The sequence below is a fragment of the Corvus moneduloides genome, chromosome 29, assembly GCF_009650955.1.
Source record: "Corvus moneduloides isolate bCorMon1 chromosome 29, bCorMon1.pri, whole genome shotgun sequence".
Lineage (NCBI taxonomy): Eukaryota > Metazoa > Chordata > Aves > Passeriformes > Corvidae > Corvus > Corvus moneduloides.
In genome coordinates this window covers 1,101,161-1,117,897 of record NC_045504.1, presented here as the reverse complement: position 1 = coordinate 1,117,897, position 16,737 = coordinate 1,101,161, and the positions used below count along the sequence as shown (strand labels likewise).

Below are 16,737 nucleotides of genomic sequence, written 5' to 3'. Positions count from 1 at the left end.
ATCATCGATTCCAACTCTTCGCCCTGTGCAGCCCTGAGAGCGTTGTCCAAACGTTCCTGGAGCTCTGGCAGCCTTGGGGCCGGGACCGTTCCCTGGGAAGCCTGGGCAGTGCCCCACCACCCTTTGGGGGAAGAACCTTTCCCTCATACCGAACCTAAACCTCCCCTGACGCAGCTCCAGCCGTGTTGGAGTGCTGTGATGAAGGTGCAGATCCCTGAGGTCTCCTCTCAGTCTCCTCCAGCTGGACAGACCAAGTGCCCTCAGCCGCTCCTCATACGGCCTCTCCAGACCCTTCACCATCCTCGTGGCCTCCTTGGGACACTCTCTAATGGCTTCATGTCTTTCTCGCATTACCAAAACTGCACCTAGGATTCAAGGTGAGCCTGCCCCAGCCCAGAGCAGAGCAGGACAATCCCCTCCTTTGCCCAGCCAGTGATGCCGGGCCCGATGCCCCTCAGGGCACGGTGACCCTTTGGGCTGCCAGGACACAGTGTGACCCAGGTCCAGCCAGCCACTGACCAGGACCCCCAGATCCTTCCCCAGCCTCTGCTTCCCCAGTCTGTCCGTACACCCCGGGTTGCCCCATCCCAGGTGCAGAATCCAGCACTTGCCCTTGATAAACATCATACAGTCCCAGTGCCTGGTGTCAGTTCCAGCCCTCACTGCCACGGGGACAGCACAAAGGCACCACAAACAACCCACTGCGTGGACAATGGGTTCTGTCTCTTTGTTCTTGGTTGCCTCAGTCAGAGACGTAGTTGCCTTAAGGAATCCGTGGCCAACAAAATCCCATGACACCCGAGAGAACGTCATAACTTCTTTTCTAGTGTCTGGACAAAATTAGGGGCTCTGTTCTTTCCAGATCTATTATCCATTGCCATTTGCCTAAAATAAAGCCTAAATATGTAACTTGCTTTTGATCCGAATGAATTTTGGATGGAGATGGACTAGGACAATACACTAGAAATAGTGCCTCATATAAAGGCATACTCATACCTTTATATATATATAAATATATATAACAAATAGGGATAGATATATGTCATATATATAATGTAGCAATTTTATATACATATATATATATCCTATAATATATATGTTAATAGCAAGTCATCTACACACTGTACAAAACCCTATACACACGGTAATTTCATACCCTTGAAATCCCAAAAATACTCTTTAAACCCCAAATACTCATAGAATCTTGGAATGATTTGGGTTGGAATTGACCTTGAAGCTCATCCAGTGCCACCCCCTGCTATAGGCAGGGACACCTCCCACTGTCTCAGGCTGCTCCAAGCCCCATCCAGCCTGGTCTTGGACACTTCCAGGGATCCAGGGGCAGCCACAGCTGCTCTGGGCACCCTGTGCCAGGGCCTCCCCACCCTCCCAGGGAGGAATTTCTTCCCAATATCCCATCTAAACCTACTCTCTTTCGGTTTCAACCCATTCCCCCTCATCCTGCCACTCCGGGCTCTTGCAAATAGCCTTCCCCATCTTTTGTCTAAGTTCCCTTCAGGTACTGGAAGGTCACAATTAGGTCACCCCAAACCCTTCTCTTCTCCAGGCTGAACAATTCCAATTCTTGGAGCCTTTGGAAGGGATCCAGCAAAACTTTGGGGAAAACGTGTCTGAGGCAGTCACTGTGTTTTCCAGGTGAAGGCAAACAAAGGTTAACTTTCTTCATCCAATGAAATGCTTCAGAGTCCCTTGGGCTAAGCATTGGTCTGTCTGCTTCTGGATACTCTTCCTGGATTCCTGGAATAGGATCCTGTATCCCAGAGGGTCACACTCCTCCCTTTGTTTTAATGCACATGGGCTGTGCTGGGGCCAACAGCCCCTCATCTGTCCTGGTCCTTGCCACCCTGCCCTGTGCTTCTTAGAGTATCTCCAGATATTGCTCCTATTGGAGTGATGCCATGAAGATTTTTTGCCTTTTCTTTTATACCCCTGTTATACCTTTTTTGCAACTTCTGTATTCCTCGTGCTTTTTCCCTACATTCTTGGACCTGTTTGTCAAGCTAAGAGACGAAACATTCTAGAAACTTCGTAGCCAGGGATCAGTGTGCCCCAGACCCCAAGGTCCCCTCCAGAACACATTCTGCAAACCAAGAAGAACCATCCAGGGGAAAGTTCCTTGGGGAGGGGGGCTCACTCGAGCCTCTCATTGGGGAATCTTTGATAGATCTGCTAATTAGTAACACCTATAGTGTTATACCTGATCTTTGGGGGCCCTCTCGGCAGGGTGCATCTCGATGCACATGACCTGGACGTGTGCACCTAAGGATCCTTAAAATAAATACCAAGGTAAAATCCCTTCTCCCCTTCTAACCGTGTATGACTCTTGATTTTAAGACCAGGAAAAGGCATCAGGAGCAAGTCCAGAGGAGGCCACGAAGTTGGTAAGAGGATTGGAGCCCCTTCCCGTATGGAGACAGGCTGGTAGAGCTGGGAATGTTCAGACTGGACAAGATTCTATGGAGATCTCAGACAGAGCACCTTCCAGGACCTGAAGTGGCTACAGGGAAGATGCAGAGGGGCTTCTCATCAGGAACTGGAGTGACAGGACAAGGGGGAATGGCTTCAGATTGAAAGAGGGGAAATTGAGGTTGGATATTGGGAAGGAATTGTTTCCTGTGAGGGTGGGCAGACCCTGGCACAGGGTGCCCAGAGAAGCTGTGGCTGCCCCTGGATCCCTGGAAGGCCAAGGCCAGGATGGACATTGGGGCTTGGAGCAGCCTGGGACAGTGGGAGGTGTCCCTGCCCATGGTCGGGTGAACCCCCCAACCATTAGGTTCCCTTAGGATCCCTTCCAACCCAAAGCATTCTTTGATTCCACGATTCTTTCACAGATATTTGGGGTTGATTTAAAAGGTATGAAATTACCATTTGAGTCGGGTTTTGTGCAGTGTGTGGATGGTTTGTTGTTAACAAGCAGTGATAAGAATGCCTTTACATCAGACACTAATTTCTGCATTGCCCTGGGATAAAATGGGACACGGGGCATCCAAACTTCAGTTGGGCCAAAAGAAAGTTACATATTTAGGCTTCATTTTGGGAAAACGGCATAATACTTGGGATAATACACGTGGAAAGAACAGAGGGGGATTGGACTCGATGACCTTTAGGGTCCTTTCCGACCCCTTATCACCCCCCGCCCCCGCGGGGCCCGCTCCGTCTCCATGGCAGCGGCCGGAAGGGGCCGCGCCGTCCCCATGGCAACGGGCGGAAGCGGCGTCGCGCGGCGGGCGCGGGGCCGGAAGTGACGGCCGGGAGCCGTGTGGGCCATGTCGGCCATGTCGGCGGGCGGCGGAGCGCAGCGGGACGCGGGGGCCGCGGGCGGGTGAGGCGCGGCCGCGGCGGCTCGGGCGGCCTCGGCGCCCCGCGGGACAGCGCCTCACGTTCCCTCTGTCTTTTCCAGGCGCCGCAGCAAGTGGGATCAGCCCGGCCCGGCACCCAATTTCCTCCTCCCCGGCACGGCGCCGCTGCCCGGGCGCCCGTTTCCCGGCGGGGGCGGCGATGGCGGCGCCGCCGTGGCCGGGTCCGAGAGCTCCGCGGCGCCCTCGGGAGCGCTGGATGCGGCTGCGGCCGTGGCGGCGAAGATCAACGCGATGCTGATGGCCAAAGGGAAGCTGAAGCCGGCGCCCAGCACGGCGGACAAGGTGGGTGGGCGCGGGGGGTGTCACGGCTGGGTTCCGGGGACCTTGATTTGTCACCGGGCCGGGAAGCGATGAAATTGGGTGCGATAAAAGCAGATAGAAATCATTTTTAAAATCTTTTTCAGCATAATAGAAAGTAATGGATGGCTGTGAGGTCAGTCCGCTATAAGTCTTTAGCAAAGCCACCTGTAGGGAGGTGAAAAACTTTTTTCTCAGAGCCACAGAATATTCTGAGTTGTAAGGGACCCACGAGGATCATCGAGTCTAACTCTTAAAGTGTTTTTCCTGAAGTGTTTTCCAGATAGCAGAGCTGATGGAAAAACTGCTGTGTGAAACAGCCCCTTTAAAATATGAGACCAAATTATTTTCATGCCTGAAGAAGTTACCAATAGGAGCTTTATGTCCAAGTCTAAACAGCTTGTTCGGCCTTTGCTGAACCCTGCCCTGTGCCTGGTTGACCCTGATTAGCTCAGGCAATTGGACTGGATGGTCCCTTGTGTGTTCCTCTTAAATAGTCTCTGAGTTTTCTATTCTAAAGCAAGTGTAACTTAAAGCCACTTTTCCAGTTCCAGTCCCAGGCTTGTCTTACTCCTTAGCCTGTGCTAGAGCCAAGTTTAGAAGCTGTTTCAAGTTTCATGGAATCACAGGGTGGTTTGGGTTGGAAGGGACTTTAGAGCACATCTCATCCCACCCCCTGCCTGGGACACCTCCCACTGTCCCAGGCTGCTCCAAGCCCCAGTGTCCATCCTGGCCTTGGACACTTCCAGGGATCCAGGGGCAGCACAGCTGCTCTGGGCACCCTGTGCCAGGGCCCCCCCACCCTCACAGGGAGGAATTCCTTCCCAATATCCAATCTAACTCTGCCCTCTGGCATTTTAAAATCGTTGCCCTTTGTCCTGTCACAACCTGCCCGTGTAAAAAAATCCCTCTCTCTCCTTTTTATAAACCCCCTTCAGGCGCTGGAAGGGGCTCTGAGCTCTCCCTGGAGCCTTCTCTTCTCCAGGTGAACTCCCCCAGCTTTCCCAGCCTGGCTCCAGAGCAGCTCCAGCCCTCAGAGCATCTCCGTGGCCTCCTCTGGACTCCCTCCCTTCCATTTTTGAGGACCCCAGTTTCCATCCAAACTTGTTGAAACAGAAAATTAGCGAGGAGAGTGGCTTTTATGGTGTTGTATCTCCTTTTTCACACCGTGCCAGTCCGGGGCTTTGCCTTGTGAGGCTGCATCCAAAGGAGTGCTCATTTTGCCACTGTATTTACTTACAGATAAAACAGAGTGGGAAATTGTCACGAATTCTCCTTAATTGCTTCCCTGTCACTTCTGGGGCTGAAACCACCACTGCAGCCTTTTCCCTGTGTGAGGTTTAGCAGCAGGTGGTTCTTGGAGTGTTGCTGTCAGGAATCCCACATGGAAACGATGGGATTTGCCTCTCAGTGCTTAACAATCCACCCGGAATGGGTGGAATTCCCAGCGTTAAGGACACATGGACTGGTTTCAGGGAGCCTCCATAGTCGTAGCCCATGGAAGTAAAATCCATTTGCTGACTGGCACTTTGAGACATCCAAAAATTGGCAGATGCTGGTGCTGTCTCATTCTCCCAGCTCTGTTTTTGTCACAAGCTCCGGTGGCACTCTGGCATCCTGTGACAAATTGTTTTGCTCTGGGAACCATTAACCAAGTAATTAATGTGCATTTGGGGTGCCAATTTTTATTGCACAGGTTTTTTTATTTTTTAATATAGTAACAAGTGTATATAACATGCATATAGTTCTTCCATTGCATATGTTGCTTTTGGTAGAACATGCTCAGTGATTGCATTTCTGGAGTGATTAACGCTGATGACCTTTCAGGTTGTGAGGGAATGGAAATTAAGGAGCTGCAGGTTGATGAATGTACTTTTTTTTTTTTAAGTGTGGAAAGAGTGGAGCAGTTTAATGTCAGAACAGGGCCCTGTGCTGGAGTCCCTCTGTAGCTGCCTTGTGGCTCTCCTGCAAGTGCTTCAAGTGCTATTTGTGAGAGTGGATGGGTGGTACTGGCAGGTTATCTTTTTTTATAGAGTCTTGGTTTACCTTTATGTCCCCAAAATTAATTTTGCAATTTTTAGAAGGCTGTACCAACTCTGTACATTGAAAAGGTCTATGTGGTAACCACTGTAGCTTCTGAATCTGTGACTGTGGATTTTTATTTCTTAGCCTGACACAAACTATTACACCCCTGTCTTAAAAAAGAGGTTGGGGGAAGTGTAGTGTGGATGAGTTCAGATCCTGAACAGAAATTCTCAATTCTGTCTCTGTAAAGCCTGTTGAGAGAAGCAGAAGCTACAAACATGTTTCACTGGTCTCTCAGATTTCTTTCAGAGCTGCCAATTCAAGTGTAAAATGCTTTGGTTTCTGGTCAGCTCAGTTCTACGTAATTTCCAGAACAGAAACATGAATTATTCTATTAACATGTGCTGAAGAGGAAGCTGGTGTATTTATCTAGGCTCGGGGTTGTGAGGAGGCAGATTAAGTAGTACGTACAATGAGTACAATGAGCTTTCCACTAATCTCTGTAAAGATTTTGCCTTCAACAACTGAAAGGAGTGAACGAGAAGCACGTTCACCCCTCGAGCTCTGGGCTCAGTTTGTTTTCCTTGCATCACTGCTTTCCACCCACTGGTCTTTTGCAACGGTTCTCGTTGAAGCTGCAGGCTCTGGGAAAAGGTCCAGCTACGAGTAAAAGCAAAGATGACCTTGTGGTGGCAGAGGTGGAGATCAACGACGTCCCCCTCACGTGCAGGAACCTGCTGACCAGGGGCCAGACCCAGGACGAGGTACATCCCACACCCACAGCAGCTTTGTTGGCCTTGGGAGCTCTGAGGTTACATAACACCTTACCTCTGTATCTGCCGGGTTAACTGAGGAGATAAAGTTAACTTGTAAGGTTAAAAGAACTTGCAGTGAACCTACTCAGTGGCTGTTTCCTTCTAGAAAACTCGTTGTGTTTTCTAAAAGTGGTTGTTTAGTAGTTCATTGGTTTTTTCAGTAAATTGTTGTATGATGAGTTCAGAGCCAGCATCCGTCTCTTAGCACTTTATTAACAATTTCTGGGTATTTTACACAACAGCATTGTTTAGCCTTTGGTATTCTGTGTGTGCCCTGGTTGTTATTGTCAGGTGTGTCACTGGGCTTTGTACATTTTTTGCAGATCAGTCGCCTGAGTGGAGCAGCTGTCTCGACTCGAGGGAGGTTCATGACTGCAGAAGAGAAAGCCAAAGTGGGACCTGGGTTTGTATTTCTTTTTTTGGAGGTTCTCCTTCTTTTCTCCTCAAGTGACAAAGTGCTGGGGTTCCTGTTTGGTTGGTTCTCTATGAGCAGTGTCACCAATAAATTTGCCATTCTGATGGTGCTGACTGCCTAATACTGGTGGGGTGAAATAACAACCACACCAGCCGTCACCCTGACAGATCACACTGTGCTGAACTCCTCCCCACAGAACACTGCAACTTCCCAAATACAAATTTATTGCTGCTTTTAGTTAGTGAACCATTTATGTGGACAAGCTAATTAAAGTTTTCAGGGGTGTAACTTTTATGAGTCGTCATCATCAACTCCTGAATCATATTTTCAGTGCAGAGCTTTTCTGCCTGAGCACTGTGGTACTTGAGGAATTTGTATTCTGTTATCTGGAGGGCATTTCAGATTTTTATGGAAGACTTTCTGTGTGTAATGACTGTAATACAATATACTAATAATACTAATAATATGACTGTAATATGGATTCATTATTATTGTGTTGTCTGTGGGTTTAATTGAATATTTGACTTTTTCTTTCCAGAGATCGTCCTTTGTATCTTCATGTTCAGGGTCAGACACGGGAGCTGGTTGACAGTGAGTACAAAACATTCTGCTTTTCCTCTCTGAGTTTGTGATAAGGGTTTGTCTGAGTGGCTTTGTTGGATTTGTGTTATAAACATCTTGGTGGTGAAAACAGGCTCCATTCAAACATTGATACCAAGATCTCTGCTCAGACATCCCTAAGGGGCCATGTACTGCATTCATCAGGAAACCAAAACTTTGGATAGACTGCATGGAAGGTGGGGGGAGTGGGCAGGGTTCCTGGGCAGGTACAGCTCTTATCTCACTGATAACACACCGAGATCCCACGGGAATAGGTGTGTGACAGGGAGACCTAAGAGAAGGGACCACAGAGGGTCACATCTGGTGCCACCTCCCTGCGCAGGCAGGGCCATCCCAGAGCACAGGGCACAGGTTTGTGGCCAGATGGGGCTGGGATGTCCCCAGGGAGGAGACTCCACAGCCGCTCTGGGCTCTGCTCAGGGCTGGGCACTGCCCAGGGCAGCACTTCTGCCTCCTGTGCAGGGCAATTGCCGGGCTCAGGCCCTGCCCGGTGCTCTGGTGCCGCTGCCGGGCCCCGGAGCAGAGCCCGGGCCCTGCCCTGAGCCCTCCCTGCAGCCAGGGACAGCCAGGGCTGAGGGCCCCTCTCAGCTGGGGCTCCTCTCGAGGCTGAGCAGCCCCGGCTCCCTCAGCCTGTGCTGGGCACGGATCTCTCCAGGCCCTTCAGCATCTTTGTCACCCTCCGGGAGCTCCGTGTCCCTGCTGTGCTGAGGATCCAGAGCTGGACACAGCACTCCAGAGGTGCCTCCCAGGGCTGGGCAGAGGGGCAGGATCCCTCCCTGACCTGCTGGGAAGGCTCTTCCTCATCCATCCCAGGACCCCACTGGCCCCTGGTCCCCAGGGCTGGCTCAGGGACAGCTTGGTGGCACCCCAGATCCTCCCCAGCAGGTCACTCCCAGCCTCTGCTGGTGCCTGGGGTTGTTCCTTCCTGGTTCAGGACCCTGCCCTTGCCTTAAAACATTGACCCAAACTTTACCAGGGGGAAATGGAGAAGGAATTCTGATACTTCACAGAATACCTGAGCTGGAAGGCACCCACAGGATCATCCAGTCCAACTCCCGATCCTGCACAGACACCCCATGAATCCCACCCTGTGCATCCCTGAGAGCATTATCCAAATGCTCCTGGAGCTCTGGCAGCCTCGTGCCCGTTCTTGGGGAGCCTGGGCAGTGCCCAGCACCCTCTGGGGGAAGAACCTTTCCCTGATCTCCAACCTAAACCTCCCCTGGCCCAGCTCCAGCTGCTCCCTGGGGGTGGCTTGTTGCCATCCTTTGTGATCCCATACCAGGGTGCTAATCCTGGGCCTTCTGTCACAGAATATGGAAAGTAACCGTGTCATGTCAGAATTTGGTTACTGTGGGCAGCTGAATAAGGATGAATTTCATATTCTCTCAACCAGGAGCTGTTAACAGAATCAAAGAGATAATTACCAACGGAGTGGTGAAAGCAGCCACGGGCTCCAGCCCGACGTTCAACGGAGCCACAGTCACTGTCTATCACCAGCCAGCCCCTATCACTCAGATAACTCCAGCTGTTGGCCAAAAACCTCCGTTCCAGTCAGGGGTAAGTGCATCCATCGATGTGGATTTCACTGAGTATCACTGCTTACAAGATTTACCTTTTACACAGCAGACATGTCACATGCTGTTTATTTAAAAAAAAATAACAAACCCACAACACAAAAAATGAAAAAACACCCCAAAAAAATCCCCCCCGACCTTGCGTTGTGAAAACTGGAGGACTAACAAGACTGAGTCTGGAGAGTGAGACTCTGGTGACAGTGGCCTCCTAAAAGAAAAGGGATGGAGAGAGCAGTCCTACTTCCAGAAGAGCACAGGACTCACTGTGCCATCTGACACTGAACCCTTCTGTCTGTCACAGCAATGGGATTTGTGCCCTCAGTGAAACGAACATCCTATTTCTTAGAGTGAAATATTGAGCTTTTGCTGTTCATTTGCAGATGCATTATGTCCAGGACAAGTTATTTGTTGGGCTGGAACATGCTGTTCCCACATTTAACGTCAAGGAGAAGGTGGAAGGGCCTGGCTGCTCCTACTTGCAGCACATTCAGATTGAAACTGGTGCCAAAGTCTTTCTTCGAGGGAAAGGCTCAGGTTGCATAGAACCAGCATCAGGCAGAGAAGCCTTTGAACCCATGTACATCTACATCAGGTATGGGGGAGTTCCTAAAAACCATAAAAAATCCCAGTGGCCAGTCAGGAGTGTTGTTTAATGTTTGATCACTGTGGGGAGTTCTTAATTCTGACTGACTTAATGTAAATGAAATAGGTGTTGAACCTGGTTGGACTTAAACAGAGGTGTCTCTGAAGTGATAAGGATGTAACCATATGGTGATAGGGTGGAGTCACAGAATCCCAGAAGGATTTGGGTTGAAAGGCACCTTAAAGCCCATCTCATCCCACCCTCTGCCATGGGCAGGGACACCTCCCACTGTCCCAGGCTGCTCCCAGCCCCAGTGTCCAGCCTGGCCTTGGGCACTGCCAGGGATCCAGGGGCAGCCACAGCTGCTCTGGGCACCCTGTGCCAGGGCCTCCCCACCCTTACAGGGAGGAATTTCTTCCTTAAAGGATAATTCTGACAGCAGGATCGCTGAAGGAACTCCCAAATTGGACAGAAAAGTTTGTTCTTACGAGGTTTTTTTGTGTATGTTTTCAGTCACCCAAAGCCAGAAGGTTTGGCAGCTGCTAAAAAGCTGTGTGAGAACCTATTGCAAACCGTGAGTAGCTCTTACAAATATGAGATTTCAGAGCCTCTTGTAGCTTTGGGGTGTGCTTGGCTGAAGAATTTTTAATGCTTTCAGCAAAGCTATCCATGTGTCTGACTTGCACACAGGTTTTTTCTTTCAAGGGTTCCTGTCTAATTCTTGTACAGGGAATAAACTTTTCTCAGGAAGGAGCTGAGACTACAGGAATTTTTCTGGGGGAAAAATGCAAATGCTTCCTGAGCAGCACTGGGGGTGAGGACAAGGGAATGTCTGACTGCAGACATTAAAGAATCCTGCTTTTTTGCTTATTGCTCCAGCTTCCCTTGCTTTAGCTTTACATGATGTCCAAAGCTGCACTGTTGGCTTTAGGAAAGATAAAGTGACTGGTGTACCAAAAAGTTCTAGAAAATCTCTCACATGTACACAGAGAAACTTCAATTTCTCAGCTTCTCTTACATGAATGACAATAATGTCCTGGAGTCTTTCCGTTAATACAATAATAAGATAATGGAGTATGGGCTACAAAGTCTCTTTTGAAAAATATTTGGAAGCTTTTTTATTCTCTGAATCTCTGTAGTGGTAATAAATTTGTGGTAATAAATCTTCTCCTGTGAAAGATTATCCCATGATTTACACAAATCTGCCCCAGAGGCCAGTAGGATGAGGGGGATGTTTATTGGGGTTTTGGTGGGTGGATTGTTTGGGTTATTGCTGTCCTTGTGCACTGTGTGTTCTGTAATCAGCATTCCCTCACGTGGTTATGGGGAATTACATCAAGGTTGATTTTGTAAATACATTTTTATTGTCTAATCTTTGAAATTCTTCGTAGGTTCATGCCGAGTACTCCCGATTTGTGAATCAGATAACCACTGCAGTTCCCTTGGCAGGTAAATATCACCAATAACTCGGCCTCGAGAGTCCAGCTTCTTTTACATTTGGAATTAAACTGGATCTTTTGGTGACTGTGGCAGAACTAAGATGATTTTTCCCCGTCTCTCCCCAGGCTTCACACAGCCGGCCACAATCAACAGCGTCCCTTCCCAGCCCTCCTATTACCCTTCCAACGGGTACCAGTCTGGTTATCCTGTGGTTCCCCCTCCTCAGCAGCCTGTCCAGCCTCCCTATGGGGTACCAGGGATAGTCCCCCCTGCAGTGCCCTTGGCTCCCGGAGTCCTCCCCACGCTGCCCACGGCAGTGCCACCCGTGCCCACGCAGTACCCGATACCTCAAGTCCAGCCTCCAGCCAGCACTGGCCAGGTACTGCCCCGGGGTCACTCCTTGCTATGTAGTTGGCAAATTAACCAGCAAGAAAAGACTTTTATAGTTCCAGATGGTGAATTCTTCTTTAGGGCTTTTTTTTTTTTTTTTTTGCCGTGTTTGTGTGTTTGTTTGGAGTTTTTTGTTGGTTTGCTTGGTGTGGTTTTGTTTTTGTGTTTTGTGTATATTATTTTTGGTTTGGGGTTTTTTTGGGGGGGGGGTTGGGTGTGTTTGTTGGGGTTTTTTTTTTGTTTGGTTTTTTTGTTATTGTTTAGCTGCTCCTTCCTTCTGAGCAACTAAATTGTCATGTGGCTGCTTCCTACTGCACTTTCCATACTCCCTGTTAACAGCAAGGACATTTTCAGGGGGTGGGGGCTCATTTCTGGGGAGCATCATCACAGGCTGTGGTGCCCCTATGTAGGTGCATGAGTTTGAGTTACAGATGGGGATTAGGTTGAGGTGGGAGCATTCTCTAAATGAAATACTTGTTTTACCTCTTCAGTTGTGAATTTTCCTCTTAAGTTCTCTTATAATCTAGAGAAACCAGTTGTGTGTTCTGCTCCTTTGTATGAAACAGCATGAAATGAATACTTTACAAGCACATTATCCAATTCTCTTGTGTTTTCTCTCTGACTTGTGCATGGCAGAGTCCACTGAGCGCTCCTTTCCTTCCTGCTGCCCCAGTAAAAACCACCATGCCAGCTGGTACACAGCCACAAGTCCAACAGCATCCCCAGGGCCAAAAGAGACGCTTCACCGAGGAACTGCCTGATGAGAGAGAGTCAGGACTGCTGGGATACCAGGTGGAATAAAATCAGCAATTTTACTTCCCTCACCGAGGCAGAGCGGGGTTGGCGAGAGGTTGTTGTTAGCCCAGGTTGTTGGAGCAGTTGTGCAGGGCCTTGGGCAGAGGGCAGTGCTTGTTCCAAAGCACAGGGCCCACGCTTTGGTGTCTCTGAGTGGATGCACTGCTCTAAAGCTGTGGCTGAACTCATTCCAGCTGCTTTCCACACCCCCAGTCCTTCCCAAAGACAGGTGGTGCATCCAGGTCACAGACACGACAAGAGCGTGGGACTGCTTGACTTAAGGGGAGATTATTTGGGGATTTATTGGAATTTTTGGGGGTTTTAGGTAGGCTTTTTGAGGGACGGAAATGTAATAACTTCCAGATTTTCCCATTTACCTTGCAGGTTGCACTTGAGAGGATTTCAAGAAGCCTAGTTTAAAAGTTTTAATTTATTTGTTTTTTAGATAGTCAGATGATTTTTAAGAAAAATAATTTTGAGTTCTTCAGATTTGCATGTGAGCAGAGGGAGTGTCTGTAAATGCTTCTGTGATGCTACACCACTGCCACAGGCAGAACCCTTAATAAAAGCTTTGCCTCGAGGCAATAAGGAGCTGCCATGTGTTAGAGCTAATATTAGAATCTCGAGCAGATTCCTGTGGCATGAGGTCTGCTCAGTGTTCAGAATTAGATGACTGAGGAGGTAATAGGTGATCCATGAAGGGACCAGCTCTCTTTAGTGTCCTGAACTACTGTCAAGGTGGAGTAAGTGAGGAGTCTTCCAGAGTGGTGCTCAGGCATGTTTCTTACCACGCTGCCCTCAGTATTTTTAGGAGAAAGCATTTTGTGTAACAGTGGTGATTAGAGGTTCCTCCTGCTAGTTGGCCATATGCTCTGAAAGGTTGGGTTTCCTAACAGTATCATTAAGGAGCTGTAGCTTTTGTTGTAGTTGTAGATTTGCTAATGCCGTGTGTTTTTCTGCTCATAGCATGGACCCATTCATATGACTAATTTAGGTACAGGCTTCTCCAGTCAGAGTGAAATCGAGGGAGCCGCGGCGAAGCCAGCAAGTTCCTCAGGAAAGGAGAGAGAGAGGGACAGGTGAGTGAGGAAATCATGGCCAGGGCTCTCCTGGTTCTCATGCAAAGCTTATTTCAGAGATGGGTTTCATGTTCTCGTCTGTGACTTGGGGATTGTTTGGTTGTCGTGGGCTATTTTATATTTTGGGTTGGGTTTTTTAAGGAGAAGGGATGCAAGGGTTACCTTTTCATGCTACAGAACGAAAATAGCTTCATTTCCACTCCTCAAGTCTTACTTTGTCTGGGTCTGGTATTCTGCCACTGTCACACGTTCCACTGTACTGGCCCCAGCACAGAGCCTGGAGAGCCACCACTTGTTACTGGTTTCATCTTGGACATTGAGCCGTTGACTGGACATCCATGGACACTGCCATCCAGCCAGTTTCTTACCCCTCTAATAGCCCATCCATCCAATCCCTTCCTGTCCCATTTGGAAGTAAGAATGTTGGGAGGGGACAGGCCTTGTAGAGCTCTGGGTGGGGGCCATCATTCACTGCAGTCCACCAGTACAGTCGCTGGATGAGTCAGGGAATTTAAAGTTGAACTCCTCAGGCCAAGGGCTGAGTTAGGAATTTGGTTTTTATTACCTTTGACTCTCAGCTTGGTTTAAAAAAGAAAAAAATATTGCTTTGAACAGGCAGTTGATGCCTCCGCCAGCTTTTCCTGTCACTGGAATGAAAGCAGAATCGGAAGAAAGAAAAGGTGCGGGGTCTTTACCAGGCAGCCATGGTGAGTGCAATGGGTCAAATGCCCTTGCAAGTCCAGTTTCCTTTCCCAAACACCCTTGTAAGTCCAGTTTCCTTTCCCAAATGAGCTGGTGCTGGTTTTAACACATGTCTAAACTGGTGATTTTTTTTGGCTGTTCTTCGTTGAAGTGCAAAGCAGGTGACATTGCACTGCTCTAAAAGCACTGATGCTTGCTGTGGTTATACACACAGGTTGCTTCTCAAAGCTTTAATAAATATCTCTATGAAATGAGGGGAGTTTAATTAAGTGAGGGACTAAAGACAGGGAGTTTTTGACCCATCAGGCAGCACAGAATGTGGTGGGGTTGTTCTGTGGCACAGGTGAGGCTTTGCATTGTGAGCAGCTGCCTCAGAGGCGCTGAGGAGCATTGGGGGAGTTGTGCTCACGTGGGGATTTACACACATTTCTGGCTGCAGACAACACAAACGCTGTCAGGATTTCATCTTTCCTAGGGCTGTCACTCAGCAAGGGTTTGAACTTGGTCAGACGTGCAGTTGTTTAAGTCTGCAGGCAGTTCAGTGCTTTCAGCTCTGCAGGGACATCACCCAGCCTGTTTAACCTTAGTTCTTCTGCAGTCTTGCTCCCAGACATTGCTCTCCTGTTAGCTTCCTTTTGAACAAAATTTCTGCTTTTCTTTACGTGTTGATCTCTTTAACGGTGAAATTGCCCTCGCTGAGAGCCATTTGCTAACTTTACCTTTTCTGTGTGTTTCTTTCTTGTTTCTCTGTTCTCTTACATGGTTCTGATGGATCACATGGCTGTTGCTGGTGCTGTTTCGTGTGGCCTTCGACCTTGGATGACCATTGGCCTTGTGACCTCAAAATGGTGTCCAACTAACAATTTACAATTAACATCTTTTTTTTTATTATTATTAACTCATTTTGGGGCACTTTATCTCTTTTTTGTTTGTTTTGTTTTTATTTTTCCTTCTTGGGGGCTGGGGGGGCTTGTTTTGTTCTCCCCTCCTAGATCATCAAACCAAGAAGATGAAAACTGCAGAGAAGGGCTTTGGATTAGTGGCCTATGCTGGAGATTCATCAGATGAAGAGGAGGAACATGGTGGCCATAAAAACGCAAGTACTTTTTCACAGGGCTGGAGTTTGGGGTACCAGTACCCGTCCTCACAACAGCGAGCAAAACAACAAATGCCATTCTGGATGGCACCATAAAAACTGCAGAAGAGTTTTCATTCATCTGGTTTTTCCCCTCTAGCAATAATGCATGTATATTCCAGAACGAACTTGGCACAGACGTGTTGTTTTTACATTTGCAGAAGCCAATTGGAACCCTTGGAAGGGCTCCATTGTTTTTAAAATCCTTATTTCGTCAGTGTATTTGTCAGTTTTAAAAAGGAGTATTTGGAATAGCATCCTGACAGGGCTAGTCCCTTGTGCAAGGGAGAAGTGCTGTAAAGAGGAACCAGGGAAGCCTCTTGGGCCACGCTTTCTGTTTTTCTGAGATAATTTAAAGGGAAGAGTCAGTGCCACTGACTCCACTCTGCGTTTGCATTTTATGGAGTGCTCCTGCTGTCAGCCCCAGTGAGCTGCTGGTGACTCAGCCTCAGTTTTGGACTTTGACCGGAGGGAAGGAACATCCAGGAGTCGTGAAAAACTTGAGCATCGCATTTTGAAAACTCTTTGTTTTTATTTCAAACATCTCTTGTAACTCGGCTTGGTTTTATTTTGAAATGTGGTTTTACCAATCCCACAAGTTCTCAATCTAGCCACATGTTGGGGTAGGGGGATGCTCAGGTTTTTGGATAGGTCCACCTTGCCCCAGGTGGCCTTGGCACTTGTAGCCTTGGTACTGAACCGTTTCCAGTCACCCCGGAATGCGCTCCCACCCAGGAGGAATTCCTTTTCCCTCATTCTCTGGGTTCCACCAGAGCCAGCACGTTCCACGGTGGTTTCCCAAAGGGCAGCAGTTGGGTCCAGCAGCTCCTGCTTCCTGCGCAGAACCTGGGAATGAGTTTTTGGACTGTTGTTTTTGGACTGTTTTGGCCATGAACTGCACCGGGGGCTGAGTGCAGACAGAACTGTGGCATGGAGCAGTGGCACAGGAACTGCTCCCAGGCACGGGGCAGCTTTTGGGACAGGAGCTGTGGGTTTAAGAAGGGGCTGTGTCGCTGCTGCAGCCCAGACAGCCGGGATGGCTCATCTATACAAACCTCGGCTTTCCGATGTGTTGTAAATAATTAGAACCATACTTTCATTCTAAATAAATGTATAAATATTCTGCTTCCTGCTGCTGCTGTGGGTGAGGTTTGGAGACAGAGCCCCTGATAGGAGGGGCCGGGGGAGCCCCGGGGCCAGGGAGCTGAGGGGAAGTCCCGGGGCTGGTGGAGCCCTCGGGGATGGGAGGGGGTCTGGGGATCCGGAGGGGGGTTCGGGCTGGAGAAGCCCCTCGGGGAAGTCCCGGAGCTGCGGGAGCCGCCGGGCGGGGAGGGGGACCCGGGGCTGGAGGGAGCCCTGAGATGGAGAAGGGGGTCTGGGCTTGTGGGGAAACCCTGGGTGTTGGGGATGGGGGGATGGAGGAGGCAGTCGCAGGCTGAGGGGGGGTCCGAGAGCCGACAGCAGCCCCGAGATCCGGGAGTCG

The 16,737-nt window shown here is 49.1% G+C and overlaps 1 protein-coding gene and 1 non-coding gene across 4 annotated transcripts; both read left to right on the top strand.

Annotated features, from left to right (window-relative positions):
- The first annotated feature begins 3,251 nt into the window (after nucleotides 1-3,251).
- Nucleotides 3,252-16,383, top strand: KHDC4 (KH domain containing 4, pre-mRNA splicing factor). Of its 3 annotated transcripts, none has more exons than XM_032093548.1 (14): nucleotides 3,252-3,343; nucleotides 3,422-3,662; nucleotides 6,344-6,466; nucleotides 6,841-6,920; nucleotides 7,471-7,523; nucleotides 8,950-9,113; nucleotides 9,511-9,722; nucleotides 10,227-10,287; nucleotides 11,105-11,162; nucleotides 11,279-11,532; nucleotides 12,180-12,335; nucleotides 13,305-13,417; nucleotides 14,033-14,124; nucleotides 15,112-16,383. In XM_032093548.1, exons 1-14 carry the CDS (start codon nucleotides 3,288-3,290, stop codon nucleotides 15,309-15,311), a joined length of 1,863 nt encoding a protein of 620 aa, XP_031949439.1. In that variant the 5' UTR covers nucleotides 3,252-3,287; the 3' UTR covers nucleotides 15,312-16,383. The 3 variants fall into 3 exon arrangements, with proteins under 3 accessions (XP_031949439.1, XP_031949440.1, XP_031949438.1); XM_032093547.1 differs by having other exon boundaries at nucleotides 3,253-3,343; nucleotides 6,338-6,466; XM_032093549.1 differs by lacking the exon at nucleotides 15,112-16,383 and having other exon boundaries at nucleotides 6,338-6,466; nucleotides 13,333-13,417; nucleotides 14,033-14,091.
- On the top strand, nucleotides 9,283-9,411 carry LOC116436586. Its single transcript, XR_004237040.1, has one exon.
- Nucleotides 16,384-16,737: the final 354 nt, after the last annotated feature.

Bases quoted from the DNA above. Each gene is read 5' to 3' on its own strand.
- KHDC4 (XM_032093547.1), top strand. From the start codon at position 3,288: ATGTCGGCCATGTCGGCGGGCGGCGGAGCGCAGCGGGACGCGGGGGCC. The intron at 3,344-3,421 runs GTGAGGCGCGGC...TGTCTTTTCCAG, and splicing joins GACGCGGGGGCCGCGGGCGG to GCGCCGCAGCAAGTGGGATC. The intron at 6,921-7,470 runs GTTTGTATTTCT...TTTTCTTTCCAG, and splicing joins AAAGCCAAAGTGGGACCTGG to AGATCGTCCTTTGTATCTTC.